At 40.6% G+C, this 23,055-nt stretch overlaps 1 protein-coding gene across 11 annotated transcripts in view; it reads right to left on the bottom strand.

Moving 5' to 3' along the window:
* CLYBL (citramalyl-CoA lyase) overlaps positions 1-23,055 on the bottom strand; it is a 266,697-nt gene that overhangs the window by 138,322 nt on the left and 105,320 nt on the right. For 9 of the 11 annotated variants that reach the window (XM_045055400.1, XM_045055398.1, XM_045055402.1 and 6 more), the window contains exon 1: positions 21,148-21,227. The exons of 1 other annotated variant lie outside the window; for it this stretch is intronic. In XM_045055400.1, the coding sequence (XP_044911335.1) occupies positions 21,148-21,212 (65 nt within the window). In that variant the 5' untranslated portion in view covers positions 21,213-21,227. Of the gene's footprint in view, positions 1-21,147; positions 21,228-21,275; positions 21,642-23,055 lie in introns of those variants that run through there. One more of the 11 variants, XM_019829047.3, reaches the window with a different exon arrangement.

Below are 23,055 nucleotides of genomic sequence, written 5' to 3'. Positions count from 1 at the left end.
AGTGAGGGGCAGAAAGGGACAGTGGGGGAGGGGAGGCAAGATGAGAAGAGCTTTGTTTTTCCTCAAAGCTCCTTGTTTTGTGTTGAGGAGGGGATGACAATAGAGCATGTGCCTGTTACTGGGCATTCGCAGTAATCCCACTTTCTTGCTCTACTTTTGGTGAGAGAAGGAGGAGCAGAAGTTTTATCTGAACAGAAAACTGGAGGGATTTTTTTCTTGGAGTGACACCGAGGTCAAGAGGGAAACCTGCACTCCTTCACTGAACACGTTTAAGAACACAATGCGATTAGCATCTCTTCTGTTTCTGGGCTGCTTCCACCCAGGGCTCCTAGAAACACAAAGAAGTCCAAGGATGTTGTCCATTAATAGTTAACTGTTGATGTTGCTGAGAACTTGGTCCAGGAATGACACTCAGGACCCACAGAGATTTGATAGATGAATTTCCATGTGTGATCCCAGCATCGGGAACTAGATAGATAGTACCTGTCAAGCACAGAACAGGGAGTTTTGGTGAATTGTAATTAAAACCTAAAGGGCACACCATCTGATTTCCCTTTGCCTCTGTAGAGACGATTTGGAATTCTGGATCATGAATCTCTGAGCGTGAGCAATAAAGTGCATACTCGTTCCATTCCTGACCAAACAGCCTTCTGTTTAGATAGTTCATTGTTTGCATCCCTAAGAAGATCTGATTCTAAAACACGTTGCAGAAACGATAGTATTGAGTAGTTAATGTATTAAAACAGCCAGCGTGGATAGTTTAGGAAACATTCCCATAGGACCACCAGAAAATTTCACAAAAAAGGCCATTCACAAAATATCTCCATTTAGAGATTCCATTAGTAACTGGGTTATTCTACCTCAAAAATAATAAATTTAAAGCTGGGATGATTATTTCCCGACAGAGCTTTAGAGGTAACTGAGCAACTGTGAACTAGAAAGATCAATTTCTCCTTAACTTTTTTTTTAAAGGTCACGAAAGAAGACTGTCAACCTGACAGATGTAACCATGGATTCTTTCACAGAGTTCTTCAAAAGCTCAAAGGCTGCTAAATGTGTCAAATTAATGCATTTCCCCCATGACCGGTTCTTTGATATGAAAGTAATCATGGGAGATTTTTTTTCCCTCCAGAAAATGGCTCTACAATTTTGAGAAAATAGTTCTTTCCATGTCTTAAAATTTTTTTTGTAACTGTCACGAAAATGATGTGGGTTAATGGAATCTCCATTTTCTTCCTAGATTCTCTCAAAAATTCCTTTCAAGTGTCAATCTCAATGAAATAAGGCCAAAATGTTACATAGCTTAGAATTTTGATATTTCGTTAGCTATAGACCTTTGATTATCCTGATTTGTAGATTTTGGGAGGATTTAATATTGATCTCTCTCTAGCACTGAATAATTTTTAGAAAAAAAACACAGTCTGAGTCTAATTGCCAGACCCATACCACACACACGAAAGCTGTGAATACAAGCTGTGATCACGAATCACGTGTATGTGGCTTTGATTGTGTCGGACTCACAATAAGATTAAGATTGTTTTTTTTTTCTTCTTAATTATTCAGAGCTAAATGTGATAAAAATTAAAACTAAACATATGGATGTGATCATGAAGCTTTTCTAACATAGTTTTTTTTTTTGTTTGTTTTTAAGTATGTGTAATGTGCCACAGGCATTAATTCCTTTAAATATCTATTTAAGGCAAGACTTCCTAGAAATTGCTTTAATTTTAGGGGAGCTCAGGTTTTTGTTTTTGTTTTTCTTAATTCAGTGCCACATTTAGCATGTATCATCTTGAAGTGCAAAAGAGCTTTTATTTTCCTTATTTTTAGTTCTCCCCCCAATACCACTCTTTTTATTAAGTTTTAAATTTTAATGCCAGTATAGTTAAGCAAAAAACCACTCTTATTGAATATATATTGTTACTTCGTTTTTGATGGAATGAGCAGATTAAATTCAGACAGTAACATTTTTAGTGTAAATACAACGGGAATAAAATTAAAAATTAAGAGGTGAATCTTTCCATAAGCTATATTTTGGTTTACTTGTGACTTGATTCACAGTTTTCTATGATAATAGCAAGAGAGATGAAATAGGTTAGCCAGAGAGCAAGATAACCAGACAATTTTTTGTGTTTGTCTTTGGAATGCATGAACTAATTTAAAAGCTAATTTAATTTTACATTCTCTCTAGACTAACACTGATATTTGTCTTCCTTTGGAAAGTGCTAATGATATGCTATGAAGTAGGTGACTCAGAAGACTATTGGATGACAAGGACAGACCACTTGAGAATGACAAACTGTTGAAGGTTTTCATGGCACCAAATGGACAACCTCCAAATGATTCTTCCTCTGACTCTGGTTTCAAAAATGCAAGCAAGGTACAGGGGAACATTTAAGCTACAAGTCAGGAGACACAAAACACCCACTCTTAGACCAGTCTCTGAGTTCAGCTTCTGATTGCCTGGCATATTTCCCAACAACTCTTGGGCACCGTGGTTCCATTCTTCCCTCTCATATCTTCTTTCCACTCCCACTTGTGCCCCCTCAAGTTTTTGTTGCTGACTCTACATTTAGCTGAGCTCACATTTCTTTGCTAAGCCCAAACTTCTAGATTCATTTTCCAGGGGAATTGGTCCTTACTCTGCTGGCCATTTCTGCCTTCCCCCTGGTTCCATTCACTCAGCTTGGGTTAGGCTGGTGGACTTAGCAGAATGCTGACTGCCCACATGGGCCAACCAGCTTCCGGTTGGTTTATGTTTGATTAGGTTACCCCTGCCAGATCTCTGGGACCGTAATATAAGTTCTGAATACAAGAGGATCTATTTAAGCAACTAAATAGTTCATAAACCAAATAAGAGAGCAAACTTTGCAGTCATTTTCCCTGGCATCCAGCACAGCCTAAGAGCTCAGTTTGTCCCATTCCCAGCAAGACGAGTAGACTGCAACAACAATCGAAGGGCAGGGAAAACGATAGGATATTAAATTACAAAATACCAACATTTGCATAGTAATTCTCACTAATTAAGAATGAAAGATACAAGTTGTTTGTTATAAACACCACCAGGTCTTGAGCAAACACCAAGAGCTCACCACAGAGCTAAACCAAGCATTTGTCTAATCAAAGCCACTTTCCAAAGCGTTTTATTAGTACAGCTGCAGAGCACACATTTTATCACACATGCTAATAATCCCAGTTATGGCGCCTACATTTTAATCATTTGTTCTAGGCTTGTTTCTCAAATAATTAACACTAATGAATGGTCAGAATACCTCGGATCATATATGTCTAATCGCAGTCAAGAGCAGTTCTTGTCTGCATGTACATTTCAATTTACCTCTGGGGATAATGTTTGTTAATTGTATTTCTTTATACGAAAGCGAAAGCGAAGAAAAAGGCAGTTCAGGAAAAAAGGGACTAAGTGTTCTCCTCTCTCCCTTTGTTCCCACAAGAAGCTAAAGTCACTTCAAGAGGCACTTAATCCCATCATCCGCGGTCACAATTGCCTTGCAGCATCAATCAAAAAGAATCTGAAGTAAAATGATGCAGCTATATTGTGTAATTAAAAGCAATTCAGGTAGTTATTGCTTGGGGCCCTCTGAGGGTCCAAATACTTAAAATGGCCCTGCAGGGATCCTAAACACTGTAGTGTTTTAAATTTGGTCACCAACAAGATCTGGAGGAAAGGGAGGAATATGCAAAAAAAACCCCACAAAAACAAAAACCCAAAACAAGAACAAAAAAGCCTACCACCCTGTCCTCGTGTGAATTGTAAAGCAAAAGAAAAGAAGAAGGGAGAGCCAAAGTCTGAGGTGAAAAAGCCCCACAGTCCCCAGCAACAAAATGAAATAAACAACACAGAAGGGCAGGAAGGATAAAAGAGAAAACAACCGATGGATTCAGAATTCAATAGTCCCTGTTGCGATCTACTTTTTGCACTTAAGGGGGAAAAAATGTGTACTAATGTTGACTGGGTCTCTTCAACATGAAACGGAATAGCTTTGTAGAATCTACAATATAACAGGTAGAGGCTATCTGGAAATTCAAACTTACTAAGAAAATATGAAGTAAATTTATGGTATGTCTAATTCCACAGTTACTTATAAAGGCAAGATGTGAGTACCCTTTAAAAGTCTGGCACAGATTTCTACCGCAATTTACTTAAATCATTAAAAAAAAATTAAATGTTGAAGCTTTCAAGTTTCTTAATTTGGCTTTTTAAGCCAACATAGTGTATTAACATAGTGTTTTCTGCTGTGTGCTTTTAACAAAGAGCCATCGTTGACAGAAGGTTGGGAACAGGCATAATTCTCTGGTTTTGATTCTCGGCGAAACTATTTTTAAGTAAAAACACAACTCCTCAACAGATGTAAGACTAGATGTTAAAATAACAATGTGTGTTTAAGTTTTACCATCATTTCCCCCTTTATAATAAAACTGGAAAAGAAGGCTTCCTGTTGATTTATGAAAGAATTTCTGGAAAAAATCCTAAGCTCATGCCTGAATGAGCTATTGGATATTAAGGAACTTTTCAGAAAAGACACCAGGTTACTCTCAGGATAAACTTCATTCTGTAAGCAGATGAGGAGTAGAAATGCTCCACTCATCACTTGAACAGGGCATTTTACAGCAGAATCTATAAATACTTTCTAAGGTACCTTAGTGGCAAATGTAATTGTGGCCTAAAAACTACTATATGTGAGCATGTGAGGGTTATAGGATTTAACTTTCAAATCACAAAATGATTATCAACATCCAACAACAGTTCATTCAAACACAGAATTGCCCTCATTTTCCACACAAATATTTTAGCAACTTAAGTGAGTGCAAAAGCTTACAACAGAAAAATGCAAAAGTAGTGCCTCAAAGCTTAACTTTATATTAAGTACTGGTGTGCAAAGCAGCAGAATGGAACCAATTGTGTTTGCATCTCTAAAAGCACCAAACTTTTAAAAACCTGTCATTTAAAAAAATCTGCCTACCTTGCCTTTCCAACTATAATGATCACAGTATTAGAGATACTGTATACACTCAAATGGTTTTGTGTTGTGAGTGAAGTATTTTCTGTAAGTTAAATTTTTTTTTTGTTAGTGTTTATTTATTTTTGACAGAGAGAGAGAGAGAGAGAGAGAGAGAGAGAGAGAGAGACAGGGTGAGAGCGGGAGGGGGGCGGAGCGAGAGGGAGATACACAATTGGAAGCAGGATCCAGGCTCTGAGCTGTCAGCACAGAGCCCAACGCAGGGCTCGAACCCACGAACTGTGAGAGCACGACCTGAGCCAAAGTCAGATGCTTAACCGACTGAGCCACCCAGGTGCCCTCCATTTTTTTAAAATTATTTTTAACGTTTTCTGTAAGTTTAAACCTATTTATTTTTATTCGGTGTTCAGTCTTCGAGTGTCCATTCAAAATCATTAACCCTCAATGGGTGGGAATCAAGGGTCTGAAATCCCCTCCAGCTGCCATATTCTTATCACCCTTACCTTCTAGGTAACACACTCCCCGTGGGACTGAGATGAGCAAGTAGATAACAGAAGTGTCTGAAGCTTATTTGAACATGAATCCCTGTCTCTGTACCTCCACCACCAAACTTCTCAGATAATCTATTTCAAAATCAGGCATAGGTGCTTCTTTGCCACAACTGTGCTATTCAAGATAAGCTACCTAAAGGCAGGGTGCTAAAAAACAAACAAACAAACAAAACTTTATTTTTGATCCACCAAAGCATCGATTTCATGTCCTATAGTTTTTTTTCACTAGCTTTTGGATTAAGATAGGTAGGTACTCGCCTGGGTGGCTCCATCGGTTAAGCATTTGACTTTGGCTCAGGTCATGATCTTGCAGTTTGTGAGTTTGAGCCCCGTATCGGGCTCTGTGCTGACAGCTCAGAGCCTGGAGCCTGCTTCAGATTCTGTGTGTGTGTGTGTGTGTGTGTGTGTGTGTGTGTGTGTGTGTGCGCGCGCGCGTGTGTGTGCCCCTCCCCCACTCATGCTCTGTCTCTGTCAAAAATAAACATTAAAAATAAATACATAAAAAACATTTAAAAGAAAAGAAAAGATAGGCAGGTACTTTCTCTTAGGGGAAGAAAGTATAAACTTTTAACAGGGGACATGTTAGGAATACCCAAAACTGAACTAAGCCAAAGGGAGAAAAACAAATTCACTGAAAATGAATTTCTGGCAAAGTCTGTACTGTCATCCGTCCCTTATAATAATTTTTAACACAATTCCCACTGACAGGTGCCTTTATCAATATCATATTTTTTTTCTTCTTGAGTCTCAGGTCTCAGCATTGCTCCCTTGTCCCTGCGGCTCCCCTGGAACTCCCCAGGGACGATGCCCACCACAACTGGGTCCTTCAGTTCCTGCCATTGATCCAGCTGTGTGCATGCTGACTAAATGCTGCCAGGTCAAGCTGGAGAGCAGGACTTGAAAATTCAGTGCTAATTACTGTGATTACAATCTGTGTGTCAAGCAGCCAAAGCCTCTGGGAAGTGTCCACAGGCAACCTGTCTCTGAATCAAAAATCTCAGTTTGAGAGATGAAGAATCTATACACACCGACTTTCCAGCTTGTGAAGTCATAATATGGGCATCAAGTTGTTCGTGATACCTTCTCTGGAAGCATATGAACTAAGGCAGCCCCAACATTTAGAATATACAAGACAATGAGGAAAATAATCAAACAGAATCCATGCAGCCCCCCAACTAACAAATACCAGGGCCACGTGATATCATGCTGAGATGGCAATTCTCTGGAGATGACTTGAGACCCTCTGAACCCAACCAGGGAGTGAATGGGCACTTACAGAAACATGCTCCTATATAGGCATCATCACTCTGCAAATAGCAGGGGCAAATTTATCATGAGAACTTCAAACCCCTTAGTATCCATGTGAGCTGTGTATTTACCACAGCACTCCCAAATGTACATATACTGCAATCAGAAAAAGTGATTTCACAAAAGCATCTTATAGGACATTAAAAAAATCAAAAAAATATTGATGCAAGGGAATGCTTAAGAGATCATTTTGTTTTCCTGGGCTCACAAACATTTCTTAAAATAAGTTTGAGTCGTTTGAGAACAGGTTGAAGGGGACAAGCAAGCTGCATTTCTAGCTATTTGGGAAGGCAGCTAGTTTTGCTCTGGAGTGCAGGCTCATTTCCCTTTCTTCACAGACTATGTGCAGATATGCTTGTTTTTGTCCAAGTTACACAAATACAGTTCTTCCCAGGGCACAGTGTTTAGAACAGGATTAATCCTTTGAGTCATTATGTAAAATCCTATGGGAATTTCTATACTTGCTGTGACATGACAACATTAAGTTTCCAGACACTGCCAAAAAGTTGTGATTTCACATCTAAACCATCACAGGACTCTTCTGTAGCTGTTGAATACCACATAGGCTTTCTATGTGCCCATAACAAGGATTCTGGAGGAAGAGAAGCTCTTCAGGGGGGACACACTGGCCAATGTAGTCCCAGGGCAGCAGGCAAAATCTGACCTGTCATTTTGACCTGACCAGAATTGGCCAACACATGTCAAACATCACAGAGCCTTTATGAAAATATGACCTCAAATATTTTTCTTTCCTCCTCTTTCTTTTTCAAGTATTCAGTTCACAAAGTGTGTCTATGTGTTTATTTGAAAATGAAACCACTTTTATTTTATTCTTCTTTATTTTTTTGAGGGGGGGGAGGAAGGGCAGAGTGAAAGGAAGAGGCAGAGGAAGAGGCAGAGAGAGAACCTTAAGCAGGCTCCACACTCAGTGCAGAACCTGACCGGGAGCTCCATCTTACAACCGTGAGATCATGACCTGAGCTGAAATCAAGAGTCAGATGCCCAACTGACTGAGCCACCCAGACACCCTTGAGATTACTTAAAAAAAATTTTTTTTTCAATGTTTATTTATTTTTGGGACAGAGAGAGACAGAGCATGAACAGGGGAGGGGCAGAGAGAGAGGGAGACACAGAATCGGAAACAGGCTCCAGGCTCCGAGCCATCAGCCCAGAGCCTGACGCGGGGCTTGAACTCACGGACCGCGAGATCGTGACCTGGCTGAAGTCGGACGCTTAACCGACTGCGCCACCCAGGCGCCCCATGAAATTACTTTTAAAAGCCTCAGTTGTTTTGTATCAAGAACCCTAGGGGGTCTGGGAGGCTCAGCTGCTTAAGGGTCTGACTCTTGATCTCAGTTCAGGTCATGATCTCAAGGTTCATGGGATTGAGCCCTGCATCAGCTCTGCGCTGACAGCACAGATCCTGCTTGGGATTCTCTCTCTCCCTCCTTCTCTGCTCCTCACCTGTTCTCGCTCTCTAAAAATAAATAAATTTTAAAAAGAACCCTAAAAAAAGAAGGTAATAATTTCAGTATGAACCTATGCTATAAAATACCTTTGATTACTTATTTAAGGTTATTTGCTGATTACTCAACATAAATAAAACTTTAAAAAAATACAAGTGATCATATGTTGAAGATACTGGTAACTTCAGATGGTAATTTTTCTCTTTTTAAGAATTAAATGAAATCATAGTGTTTAGTTTGGCAAAACAAACCATTACTAAAGTTTTTAAAAGGCCTGATGTATTCTCTTGTGTACTTTCTTAGTTTTCATAAAGACTTCTGCTAACGGCACAATGAGTATCACAGCTGAGTGTCCAACTAGAAGAGAATGCAGAGTAGGACAATGACAGATGTGCTGGTGGTACATTTCCCACACCCATCGCAGGTGCTGGCCCCCACTCCCTTCTTTTCACAAGACTTTACCAAGCTCCTTTCAAGTGCTTCTGACACTCAAAGTGAGCAATCCAGTAAGTCAAAACTTTTGAATATCTAAGTTTTCTTTTTTTTTGTTTTTTCCATGCACAATGAGAGAGTTGACAAATCTCCTTCATCTTTCTGAATCGGAGTCTTTGGAACTGTTCAGCTGGCAACAAGAATTCAGCCCTTCGGTTCATGGATACTGCCACAGTTTATCAGCATCTAGCACAAGTCCTTGCATGTGGCCACACTCACGTTTGTTAACTGACTTCATTACCAACTTCCTTCCTTGTAAATTACAGGGACCATCGAAGTCATTATCATTGGGTTTCTCCACAGCCAAGAAACCCTTACATTTGTTCCATTTTGCAGATGAATTCTTCTAAGAACTGTCGGTGCTATATGCTATGCAATAGCCACAATCTGTCCCCTGCAGGCTGAAAAACAGCTTACTCTCTACAAGACCAGCAAATAGCGAATACACCAAAAATATGCTCTGGTCAATACAAATAAGGACAATGAAGACTGTCCCAGAAATAATTTCAATCAATTTTATACAACTGATCTCTTCTTTCAAGGGGCCCTTAATTTACTCAATCCCTGATTGAGTTGTTACATGAATCATGAAGGCTTAACTACGAAGATAAAGACAGATATTTCAATCAGGGACTACCCATGATGGTTTAATTAAAGAATTTTTGCATCTCACTTACAGAATATCGCTCCTTAAGTACGGCATGGCATTTATTTAAAATGTCCCAGAGGCAATTAAGCCCTTGATTAACAATAAAATTTTCTTCCTTAACTTCATTCTCAATTACCATGCAGCTCATTTCTCATTGCCTGGAATTTCAGCACATGGTACTCAATGGATTTAACTCACATGTAATTCCACGTAATCCATCAAAAACAGTTACAAGACTTGAAGTCCACGGGAACTAGCCCTCCCGTAAAGTTGGAGGTTGTACTTGTGGTACAGTTTGCCTCACTTTTCACCTGCAACTTGCAGCTCAACTAAGTCCAGAGCTGTGTGTGATGGCTCTACTCTGAGTTATGAGAGGAACAAAGGGACAATAACCAGGACATATTCCTAACTCTGAAAGTTCAGTTTTTCTTGAGCTCCGAGGAGGAAGGATAGTGATAAATAATATACTTATTTATAATAATAATGACTCCTCTGTTCTATGCTTTGAGGAGAAACAAATGGTCATGATTCCCCAGACCTGCCATCTCTGAGCTGCTCTCTCATTTCCCTGGAAAGCAGGTGAGTGATAAGGAAATCAGAGCAGTTAAGGGATTGGGCTCCGGAATCCAGCAGGCCTGGTTCTGGTGGCACCTAAAGCATGCTACTTAGCCTCCCTAAATCTCAGGTTTATTATGAGTTCAATATAATAGGATTGCTGTGAGAAATCAATGAAATGATGCAGGTAACACCTGATAAAATGCTTCACATGCAGAAAATCCATCAATAATAGCTACTATTACTAAAGAGGAGACACTTCCCCCTCCTCTTCTCTAACCTCTGTGAGTTATACATGTGGGTCTAAAACAGACTGTCACCTAGGACACTTCACAGGTGTGCTGTTCATGTACACATGTGCTCACGTGCGCGCGCACACACACGCACACAGTGATTGGCACTCTGCCACGTCTGGGAAACACACCTACCAAGGGGATGGGAGCCCACATCCAGGCTAAGAGTCTAAGAGTCAGCAGTGCAGAAAATAGAAACATTAGGTTACATCTTCTCTTCTGATGCCCTCCAGGTCTCCAGAACTTAATAGCTGGACAAACTAGATATCAATATTGGCTTCTCTGTGAATTTTTAATCAGCTCTAAAATAATGCTTCGTGATTATCCACACACATTAATCTCATCTGAAAAGAAGAAAATCAAGGCAGAGCCTGGGTGGCTTAGTCAGTTAAGTGTCTGACTTCGGCTCAGGTCATGATCTCAGGGTTTGTGAGTTCGAGCCCCACGTCAGACTCTCTGTTCTCAGTGCAGAGTGTGCTTTGGATCCTCTGTCTCCTCTCTCTGCCCCTCCCCTGCTCATGCTCTCACTCTCAAAATAAATAAGTAAACATTAAAAAAAATTTTTTAAAGGAAAATCAGAAGGATTTTTCCATTCATTTTCTCTTAATGTTAGACAAATTTTTCTTTCATTAGTTCCACAAATAGATATCAGACACCTAAGTCAAACCCTGGGGATGTTAATGAGGAGAGAATCAGCCATCTGGGAAGTTGAGGTCCAGCTAGGGAGACAGACCCAAAACAGGAGTCTCTAAAGCAAACAGAGGCCAGAAGCCCAGGAGTGGGAGGGGACATTCACAGAAGGTTTCTCAGAGGTGGGGACAACCTTGGAAGGGGGAGGACAAACTCCTGGAGGCAAAAAGTGCATCATGGGGGCAGGAGAATGAGGAAGAGCACAGGGGAACTCATTGATTTCATCTCAATTATCACCAGTGATTTTCTTTCTTTGCAAATGCTATGCCCAGCTCTGTCATACATTGCCTTCATGCACGTAGGGGTTCCCAGACATAAACTCTAGCTATGTGAAACACCAAGCCGGTATCCTTTTTCCAATCATGTAGTCTGTCACAGACAGGGAGCAAAACAGTGACAACCCAATATCCTAAAATTTTCTGAACCAGAAAAGCTCCTCTTTTTGCTCTTTGATAAGGTTTATTTATGCTTTAAAATTATCTTAGAAATACACAGGACTTCAGCTCTTGATTTTGGCTCGGGTCATGAGCTCACGGTTGGTGGGATGGAGCCCTGTGTCGGGCTCTGCACTGACAACATGGGGCCTGCTTGGGATTCTCTCTCTCCCTCTCTCTCTCTGTGCCCCTCCCCCTCTCTCAAAATGAATAATTTTTTAAAAATTTTTAATGTTTATTTTTGAGAGAAAGAGAGAGAGAGAGCAGGGGAGGGGCAGAGAGAGAGGGAGACACAGAATCTGAAGCGGGCTCCAGGCTCTGAGCCGTCAGCACAGAGCCTGATGCGGGGCTTGAACCCATAAGCTGTGAGATCACGGATGCATAACTGACTGAGCCACCCAAGCGACCCTTGAATAAATAAACGTTTTAAAAAAATCTACAAAAGAAATACATAGGCCTTAAGTAATAATTCTATTTTAAACAAGTATTTCCCACAAAATCATGTTGAAAGAGATTATATTTTGTATTGCCTGAAGCTTAGCAGCAGCATTATTTAGGTACCTACCAGTGTACAGGCGACAGTGTATCTGTACATGGATTCAAAATGTTAAAACACAAAGTATCAGTACTCATTCTAAGGCAAACAAACAAGTTCTCAATGGTAGACTCTGTTCTTTTTAACATCTACTGATTCCTTAATTTACTTTTGTCACTTAATTCCCTCAACTGTATGAAATAGATACTATTATTGCCAGTTATTTTATATAAGGAAACACAGATGTATTTTATTCAGTGACTTTACATTTTCAAAGAGGCAGCTGCTGGCAATATTATGCTGCACTTCACAACTGACACCAGTTTTCTCAGGACACTGCACAAGCCAAAGCATAGTAACTCATATCCATATTGATCAGAAAAGCTTCACTATTAAAATAGAAAATCAAAACAAGATTCAAACAAGGAATGATAGCAAGAATGCCTTTTCCCCTCTTCAAAATTGTCTCTATAATGGACAGTCTAAAACAGGGCTCACCAAACGTCTGAAAGGGACAGATAGTAACTATTTCAGATTGTGAGCTGGGAGACAAATACTGGGATATTATACAGGGACTTATATACATCAAGAGAAACACAATTTTCCACACCTTTTTTTACTGATGGAATTCAAAATAAAATTGAGTACAACTTTTTGGTAATACAGTTCTAATGGAGAGAAGAATGGCATTCTTTTTTTTTTTTTTTTTTTTTTTTTTGGTGAGGGGATTAGCATTTTGCTAAAATGGAGTTAAAGGTAATGTTCCCTATCATCAAATCACACATCTGGAAAAATTATTAGTTCAAAGGCTGTATAAAAATAAGTGGTTAGCAGAATTTAGCCTTTGGACCCTTGGTTTAGAATATTTATTTAAGAGTTTAGCCACAGACAAACTTTGACACCCTGGAGACCCAGAGTCACAGACACAGGACACACCTCACAGAGAAGTGCTGTCATCACAATCATGGCAACAGGGAAAAATGGTTAAGACTCAGGTCCTGAGCTCTAAAATACAGGCCAGTATACCAGCCCTGGTTATTGTTCAGGGACATCAACAAATAGCTTTCCAGGGCTCCCCACTACCCTCCCATGGGACTCTTGTGTTTTTACATTACTTGTTAACTTGGGGGCAGGGCGGTTGAAGTAGCTGCCACACCAACTAGTTTGTGTGACACTAAAGAAAAGTCAATTTAGTGCGAATTACAAAAAAGTACATTATATTCACTTCTATTCATGGCATTTTTAAAAAATCTCTATTCCTCTCACTTTTTATTCCCCCTATCCTGATGCTAATAAATTGCTTTTTTGGTAAAGTTTTAACAGATCAGTTTCGTGTTCCTAAGTATATCCAGCATTTCATCCTCCTTTTCAATACAAAACCCAGAAACTGAGTCTTTTGTGGACTCTCTGCTCTTTGTGTCATCATAGGGTAGAGGTGGGGGGGGGTAGAGGGGAGAGGGGTGAAGAGGGAGGTTATTGGCTCACAAAAGTCCAGACAGAATTTGATTACAAAAATGCAGAGCAGGGGAGCAGGGCGGAAGAAATGAATCAGAAATCCCACAAACAGAGGAGGGTTATTTTTCTTTTAAAAGATTAAGGATTGTAGGTTTTCATGCTTACTCAGATGGAACAAGAAAAGATTTTAACTTCTTTGCTTCATTCAGTTTGGCTCTGAACAAAACAAAAGTTGAGCACATTCAAAACATCCATTATAATTTTCTTCTTCCCTTTAAGATGGTGAGGCAACATCTGGTGAAAGATTTGGGGGTTACATTCCACTCAATAATAATCGCAGGGAAGAAAAGTCGAAAGCTCACCAAAAGCGGAAAGGGGGACGGAACTTGTATGGTTTTTCCTCGCCTTTCATGTGTACAGACATTCTAGGTAAAGCTTCCTTGCCATTGTGAATTAAATTCTAGTTCTGGCATCAAAGCAGGACACACTGATTCTAGTTGTTTATAACGAATAAGGAAATGCACACAGCTATTTTATAGAAACGTCCAAAGATGCATGAGCAGTTTCTTTTGAGGGAAGGAACCATATTTTCCAAATTAGTCCAAGTCGTAGTTGAGGGGTTGACACCCCTTTATCTACATCTATAACGAACTGGTGCTCCTGATGACTACTAATGCTTTCAGGAAGTAGTTAAACACCACTATGTTGTAATACTGGTAATACAGAAGATAAAAAGCAAGGGGAATAGGCAAATGAGGAGTGGGAGGAAGTTAAGGCAGTAATTTGGACAATAAAGTGAAAAGAGTTTCAATCATAACAGGGGTTCAGTTCAGTCTGAGCAGTCCCCCATCCTTACATGGACAACTCTGATGATTTCTCTGGTAGAGTCGGCTCCCCAGTAATTAAAATTTCTTATAGATTTCTCTTCTCTGAGCATTCCTACTGCGTATTACACATCACTGGGATTACAAAATCTTAAAAACTAAACCAAAGCTCTGATCACAATGATAAGGCAGAACAGAAGGTAATATTTGAGTGGGGAAAATAGAGACAAAGAGCTGATTTTAAGAGCCATGATTTTAGGGGGTTGTGATTTTAGGAAGCATTCTTTTTGCTGACCCTGGCACTGTACCTAGCATATAATAGATGCTAATTAAATATATAAATAAGGAAATTAATGCATGCAAAAACCAAGTACCTTAAATTAGCTTTATATAAATGTCCCCTCCTTAATCACTTGATAGTGATAATAATTATCTGTAAAGATTTGACAAATTAGAAGAGCAAGTAGAATTACATTATTTACCTACTAACTAATGTGCATATGTTAATCATTCAAATAGAAAACAGTGATATATGTAGAGAGACAGAGACAGAGAGACAGTCAGGAAATTTCTTTTTCTTTAAAAATTTCATTTTTATTTTTTTAAGTTTTTAAAAAATATCTATTTATTTCTGAGAGAGTGAGAGACCGAGCATGAGTGGGGTAGGGGCAGGGGGGTGGGGGGAGAGAGAGAGAGAGAGATACAGAATCTGAGGCAGGCTCCAGGCTCCGAGCTGTCAGCACAGAGCTTGATGCGGGGCCCAAACACACAAACTGTGAGATCATGACCTAAGCTGAAGTCGGACGCCCAACCGAGCCACCCAGGCACCCCGAAGATTTCATTTTTAAGTAATCTCTACACCCAATGCGGGGCTTGAACTGAAAACCCCAAGATCAAGAGTGGCATACTCCAATGACTGAGCCAGCCAGGGGCCCCATAGTCAAGAAATTTCTAAGGAAGTCGTTGTATTTTTAAATATTTGTGGGTGAAATATATAGTTGTCCTGTTGATAGGTAGGGTGAAAGTAATGAAAACTTTTTATTATAGCACTATATTTTCATATTTTAACTCTATTTTAAGCTCTCAGGATATTTATAGCAGCTAAAGTTTATGGAGATGTTCCTAGTGATCATGAACCAGCTACAGGTTTTATTTAAAACTCACTTAAAATAGCAAAATGACAAAACAGTGACTCATTATCATAATCCTCCTGTGGATATAGCTTAAGAGACACGGGAACTGATTTCTCTCTGAAAAGAGAAAAAAAGAAGAAAACACCTTTAAAATGCTGCTATATAATGCTGAAATCCTTAAAACAATGTGGTCTGAACGATGCAAGAGTCCTTACATAACATTATTGCATACAGAGAAAAGGAGGGAGGGATGGAGGGAGGAAGGCAGGCAGTAGGAGGGGGAGAGAGAGAAAAAAAAGAGGAAGAGAGACAGAAAGAAAGAAAACAATGAAATATCCTCAAGAAAAATGAAGCCCCAGCAGAATATACTGCAAAAATCCATAGCTTCTGGTACCATTCATGCAAGTATACCCACAGTTCTTATGTTTAAGAATATATGTCATCTCAATAGCCTCCAATGGAGAAGCAAGTAAGTGACAGTTCGCACTAAAAAACTGAAGTACTGGTTCCTGAAAAGCTAAAGCAATGTGAAACCATGTTGGTGGGGAGTTTGTTATTCAGTTTACTTCTTAGCTAGAAAACAAAGAAGTGAGACATGCCAGCACAGACCTTTTCTGTGTCAGGGGATTTCTAGGCTCCCTTCTCCCTGTGCCCTCTCCATCACCCGGTGCTGTCACGGTCCATTTGCCTCACACTCTACACAAAAAGCATGTGCACTAGCACTCTCCTGCTAGCACTCCCCCAGCCCACAACCTCTGTCTTCTCACACTTCTGAAACCAGTGTATGGCTTCTCCATCATCCATCACAACCTCATCAATAGCAAATGTTCCTGTTCTTCTGGTGGAATCAGATGATTCAATGCTTTGAGGTATTCTCTTATTTAAAAACATTTTTTAAGTTTATTTATTTATTTCGAGAGACACAGAGAGTACAAGCAGGGAGGAGCAGAGGAAGAGGAGTACAGAGGATCCAAAGAAGGCTCTGTGCTGACAGCAGAGAGCCCAACAAGGGGCCTCAAACTCATGAACCGTGAGATCATGACCTGAGCCGAAGTCAGATGCTCCACCTACTGAGCCACCCAGGCACCCCTCTCCTATTGTTTTTTGAAAGCAAGCTAGACATTTATTCTGCTGCTAGGCTTTTATTTAATTAAAGTCATCCTCAACTTTTAAAGCAGGCTTTGCCAGCCCTATTTTGACTATACTAATCCATACAACTTTTTCATCCGTGTTAATTTTTTAATGCAGTGCAACCTGCCAATATCTGGCCTATATTAACAAAGCACAGCACAGCCACACCCCTCCTCCCTGAACACCTCCCAGAGAAGCTTGCTCTGGGGCTCCTGGGGGCTCACCTCTCAGGCTGGTGCAGTGCAGGGAAGGTTGTGGTCTTTCACACGGGGACTGCAGGCTGTGGCCTCTGCACCTTGGCTTCCCTACAGAATCATCTTGGGTTGCTTTGCTGCTCCCTCAGCTCTGAGGCCATGTGTGGCCAGCCCGCCCTGCAAGCCACTGCTCAGAGGCTGCCCTGTCCCCAGTGTCACCCTATCTCCAAGTGAGTAGAGAACCACTTGCCTCTCCTCTTGGACCTAACAGCACTTGTCCTGAGGAAAGACAGAAGGGCAAGAGCTTCAAGTGGCAATCCTCATTCCTCACTGACAAAGAGACCGATGCAGCCAAGTGCTTTCTGCCCAGGCTTTGCTGGCACTGGGGCTGCCCCCATAGGGCCCATTTGCTGTGCCTCCTGCCTGCCACCAGGCCTGCCACACTGTCCTTGCACTTGCAGGCCTGGTATGGACCAGTTCTACCACATCTGCTAGTCAAATTTCAACAGATACAGAATGCAATACAATAAAGCAGGAATGTGATACCTTCACTGCCGACTAAGAGGTCAGTGTCCTGAGCACCTCAGTGCGGTGTTACTTGAGGTCCACAGCTATGGTGACAAGCCCCTGGAAAGATGGGGCCCAACAGCACTCCAGCTCCTGCCCACCCTCCAGACAGAGGCTGGTCTTGCAACAACACTAACAATAGTAACAAAGCACTGATTGGGGTGGGAGGTGGGGTGCAGTGGAATTAGGAGTCAGGACAGTCATAAATGCCAGATGCTCCAGTACAAGTGGTTAAGGATGCAGTGCTCCTCTTTCTCCTTTTTCCTAAACTTTATTAACAGAAGAAAATCACACTTTGCTAACTGACAGAGAAAGAGAAAGAATCGTCAATGACTCTGGAGTGTCTCATCAGTGGGCCAATGTCCACCTGCACTTTCTTCGGTTCCCTCTGGAGGGGAGGGGTGGGAGGGGGTGGTGATGTACTTTCTGATTTCTCTTTTCCATCCTCCCATTTATGTACATTGCCAGAACTCATCAAACTCTGAGGATATTCAGTGCCAAACAGAGCCACGTATCCAAAGCACACATCTCACTGACTTGAAACTGTGCCTCAGAGAAACACAACAATCACCACCAACCAACACTCCCTTAAGTCTTTTCCTTAAGTAGAATTCGTATTCAAGCAGATGGCTGAAAAAGGAGTCTGATCTAAGAGGCCACCTGGCACCTGGGTGGCTCAGTCAGTTAAGCATCCGACTTTGGCTCAGGTCATGATCTTACGGTCTTTGGTCCTTGAGTTCGAGCCCCTCATCAGGCTCAGTGCTGACAGCTCGGAACCTGGAGCCTACTTCAGATTCTGTGTCTCCCTCTCTCTCTGCCCTCCCCCACTTGCACTCTGTCTCTCTTGCTCTCAAAAAAAAAATAAACAAAAAAAAATTAAAAAAAATTTTTTTTAATTTAAAAGGCCATTTAAAGATAGGTTTAGTAACTGACCTACGTGGAGGACCTTGTGGCTAAGGTCATATAGACATTATCCTCACAGAAATGGCTGAGTGCATTTGCTGGTTGCCCACAATGTGTGCGGCACACAAGACACCTTCTCCCAGCACAAACCGTTATTTCCAGTGCTACTTGTCCTCCAACTTAGTATGAGCAAGAACATTTAATAGAGCCTTTCATCCTGATCTGCAAGAAGACAAGTAAATGGTCCTTGCCATTACGCTTTTCCTTAGCTCTAACAGCAAGTCCCCACAGAACTCCCAGAACAGAATTATGCAGAAAATTTTCAGCATTCCAAAGCAGGAGCAACACCTGTGTTAGATATCTCAAAAAAACCCTGCTATCTTTATTTATTTTTTTAAGTTTGTTTTTTAGAAAGAGAGAGACAGAGCACGAGCACAGGGTAGGGGAAGAGAGAGAAGAAGAGAGAGAGAATCCCAAGCAGGCTCCGCACTGTCAGCACGGAACCTGATGCGGGGCTCAAACTCACGAACTGTGAAATCATGACCTGAGCCAAAGTCAGACACTTAACCGACTAAGCCACAGGAGCCCCCCTCCTTTTTTTTTTTAAGTCTATTTATTTATTTTTGAGACACACAGAGAGAGTACTATGTTTAAGTATTGAGAAGGACCCAATTTATACTGAATGGATTTTGAGGAATTCTCATTATAAAACACATTAAAAGTAGCATAATGGGATCTGTATTACTAATATATCCTCTGTAATTAATTAATACTAATATATCCTCTGTAAATAAAGGCAAAGGTGTCATTTCCTATGATATCTATTCTAAGGTAAACAGGACAATTTTCTTCAGCCAGCAATTATTACACATCGGCTATGGGAGAGAGAACTAGGTATATGTTTAAAAGCCGGATCTCTTACTTAACCTATGTTTCAAAGGAAATCACTTGTTTGCTTGGTGGCCTACTTTTGCGCCTTACTGGATGCCATATCTGACCATAAGGAGGTTTGGGGAGGCTGAAATGTGCTTATGCTCATTCCTTTTTTCCACTTGGTTTCAGAAGGTGAGGTGTCCAGAGGATCACAGTCCTCCGATTTTATGAGAAGACCTTGTCTGCTCTCTGAGACCTTTCTCTGAAAAAAGAACCAGCAACCCTGGATTTTTGTTGAGAAAGGCCATGACCTCTTTCTTCTCAGCAATCATCATGCTGATTTTGTGTAAAAAAGCAACATTTGGAGTATTTCCATTGTAGGAACTACTAAAAATGTCTGCAATTATGGGGGCGCCTGGGTGACTCAGCTGGTTGAGCGTCCGACTTTGGCTCAGGTCATGATCTCATGGTTCATGGGTTTGAGTCCCGTGTCAGGCTCTGTGCTGACAGCTCAGAGCCTGGAGTCTGCTTCAGATCCCGTGTCTCCCTCTCTCTCTACCCCTCCCCTGCTTGTGCTCTCTCTCTCAAAAACAAATAAACATAAAAAAAATTTTTTTTAAATGTCTGAGATTATGTTTCCTATAAGCAAATGAAGCAGGCAATCCCTGGACCTAAAAAGTCTTTGAGGTATTTTTCACAGTGATGAGGTTCTGAACACACATCTTCACACCCTTTTTGGTGGCACAGAGAAAGTGTGACCAGGTAACTTCCCTGGCCTTCAGCATGCAGGACGGGAATCAGAATGTAAATACTTGATGCCCTGTAGATACCGATTTCTTAGAACAAGGGAGTGGGGGGAGGGTCATTCACGGAGGACTCGCTGTGTTGGCTCCCTTCACCACAATCATAGAACTTGATTCTCATACCAAGCCCTGAGTTGTGGGCTCTTCCCTTTCAGGTGAGGAAAAGTCAGTGAAAGCCTTTATCCTTCTCATGACACTACTCTGCCTCCATAGCTCTCTCCAGTTTCAAATATGAAAAAAAAAAAAATCGATCAATCATGCAACTTCAGTTAGCATTCCAAAAACTATGGTCAGGCTCGAATAATCTATTCACAGACATGCTTCACAGAGAACATGTTCACTCTCACAGTTAAAGCTGATTATCAAAAACTAGCATACTTAGAGGTTTCCCCTATTTATAATAATCATTATAAATACAAGTTAAAAACCAATTACATCGACAACAATAGTGCTATAATTCTATGAGCCTGGCATAAGGTAGGAATTTAATAAATCATTTGAATGAATGAATTCATCTTTGGGTCTTTAATCTGGAAATACACCAAAACAGAATCTATGAGAAATCTAACATCTTATTCATTTTACACTAATAATTTAAAAAACCCTTACGATTGGCTATTAAATCTTTAGCAGGACAGTAATAATTATCATGAGACATACTTTAAAATTCACTCTAAAATCCTGCTTTAACTTGTTGCCTTAACATAAATATATCTGATGTATAAATTCATGAAAACCAACGTAACTACCTCACTTTCAACAGAAAAACAAATGCTTCAACTGTTAAAGAAGGGATTCTATCTATCCATACCTAAAACTATCTTAAGTGAGGAGTATTAACCTGTTGCCTTCATGCGCATGTGCAGTGGCTGAATTAACTGAACAGAAAGGAGCAGCCCGAAGAACTGATTTAGTGCATCCAGTGAGTAAACCGCAAACAGAAAGGGATTTACCCACCATCACAATGCCCCCTGGGAGCTGTTCTGGTCCATCAGAACCCAAATCCAACTTTTCAGTGACACCTAAAAGTACAGATACCTAACAGACCTTCCATTGCTGACAAAGTAAACATTATATACCTTTTCAAAATCAGCTTATAAAATACAACAGGGATGTGATTGAGTTTTTGAAAACTAAGTGCTTGAAATATACCCTAACTTGCTTCTAGGTCTAAACAACCAGAAGACTTGACATTTGACACTAGGTTTCTACAGCATGGTGCTAAAATGACCCTTCATATCTCTGAGGGCCTCTCGACAAACAAAGCTGGTAAATAAAAGAAAACAAATGACAATAGAATCCAATTTCCTACCTGATCCTGACCGTCCGGGGGCCAATCTGCAACTCCCCCGCTGCAGCCTCAGTGAAAGCACACATTGCCAGCACTCACTTGTCCCTTTCTTGCTTTTGTTTCCTTTGAGAGCCATCCCTGAAACTTACCCAAGCTGAGAGGCAGATCCAGTACCTTTAAAAAAGTTAGCCATGATAAATCACCATCTTCCTTACTGCTGAGTCTTTCCTTCTTTCGCACCAAGATTTCTTTCCACCAACCTGAGAGCAGAAACTTCCCTACGCTAAGATCTCAGATAATGGTCATGTTTAAAGACCAGCCCTGCCTGTCAAAGATTAGACAGCTGTCTGTAGCATACACTCCTCTTCACCATCACCAAGTAGGCCCGATAAATGCTAATACTCAGCATGACGCATCCAGAACTTTAAGCCCCAGTGATAGCTAAGCAGAAAGTATCACAAATTTACTGAAATTATCTGTGGCACAAAAGAAAGGAGAAGGAATTAATCAAAGTCTCTCTCTTAATGCAATGCTTGATTGAACTACCCCAATCCCTTTTTAAATAGGATACTGGTGGCAAGTGACCCTGACTGCATGCCCTAGTGAGATACACAAGGAACACTTGTTCCATTTTTTTCTTTTATGACCTCATTAAGGAGGATTTTGAAGATTGTTCCTGAATATGAGAACAAAGTGTCTTAAGACATCTCTGGCTTTTTATGTCTTTAGCCTTTTACTGCTGGGATGGCCTCTGGGTCTGTGTCTATAACTAGGTACACTCATGCTCACACTTACCTCCCCACCCAAAACAACAATCAAGCAAGGTGATCTGGGCGAAAATAGTCAAAGCCGCACACCTCTAAATGCAGAGACGTGCTACTTTCTCACACTGGAAAGTTTTGCCAAGACGAAGTTAGGATCCACTCTCTTTCTCCCTCCTCTCTGAGTTGTAGCTGCCATTAATTAGCTCTGGCGGCTGTTTCAAGGCTCTTATCGAGGGAGGGTGCAGACTGCCAAATCTGCTAGTGTGAAAATACTCCACCGCCAGGAACATTTTTCTGTTTGTTGATTCCACGCTTCAATCTAATATGGAAGATTATATTTTACTATCAGAAACAAACAGATTTATAACCGAAGACATTAAAGGCAAACAGGCAAAAAGCAAGCCAAGGACTGAGCCTAAATGTAGTATTTTTATTGACTTCTTAGAAACCAAATAACCTGGCATATTAGTGTGTGCATTCTGCAACAGACATTCAGCCCCATTGTACTACTTAGAAGAGAATAAAAAGAAACCCTACTGTTTGAAACCCAGCGGAACATCCCCACAACAGGGCACAACTGTTCCCTCATGCATGAATGGGAAGGAGATGAAAGAAAAGATGGACTTCTGAGGTACAGCAAAAAACAAAGACAACAAAAGTGCTGATCATGAGGGAATGACACAAGGCATTGCAGCAAAAAGGATGAGAGAAAGGAGCTTAGACAATGGTGAGGACAGCTAAGTGACACGTAGGAGAATTGAAAAATCTACAGAAGTGTCTTTTCTCTCCACCCTTGATGAAAAACAATTAAATGTTGGTACATCTGTCATAAAAAAAAAAGATCACTGAAACCTGTTACCATCATTATGTGCGGCAAACTTAACTACCCAAACTGTAACTCTCCAATTAAACATTGCCACCTCTGTCTCTGAAAGGAAAAGTTTTCATTTCTGTGACACTTTATAATAGGTGAATACGCTGTAACAAGTTATAAAGCCTGAGGGGTGCTTAAATGCGTGAACACATGTATGGGGACATGGATATGAAGGTTTAAAACACTCTAATGTAAAAGATGGGCTTAAGGAAATGTGTGTATCAACTCAGCTTTTGTTTACAAAATATTTTCCTCTTGACTCACATTATAATTATAGAGATATTTGCTCTA

This window comes from Felis catus, chromosome A1 (genome assembly GCF_018350175.1).
Source record: "Felis catus isolate Fca126 chromosome A1, F.catus_Fca126_mat1.0, whole genome shotgun sequence".
Classification (NCBI taxonomy): domain Eukaryota; kingdom Metazoa; phylum Chordata; class Mammalia; order Carnivora; family Felidae; genus Felis; species Felis catus.
Note: the sequence above shows the minus strand (reverse complement) of the source record. Positions and strands in the feature narration are given on the sequence as shown.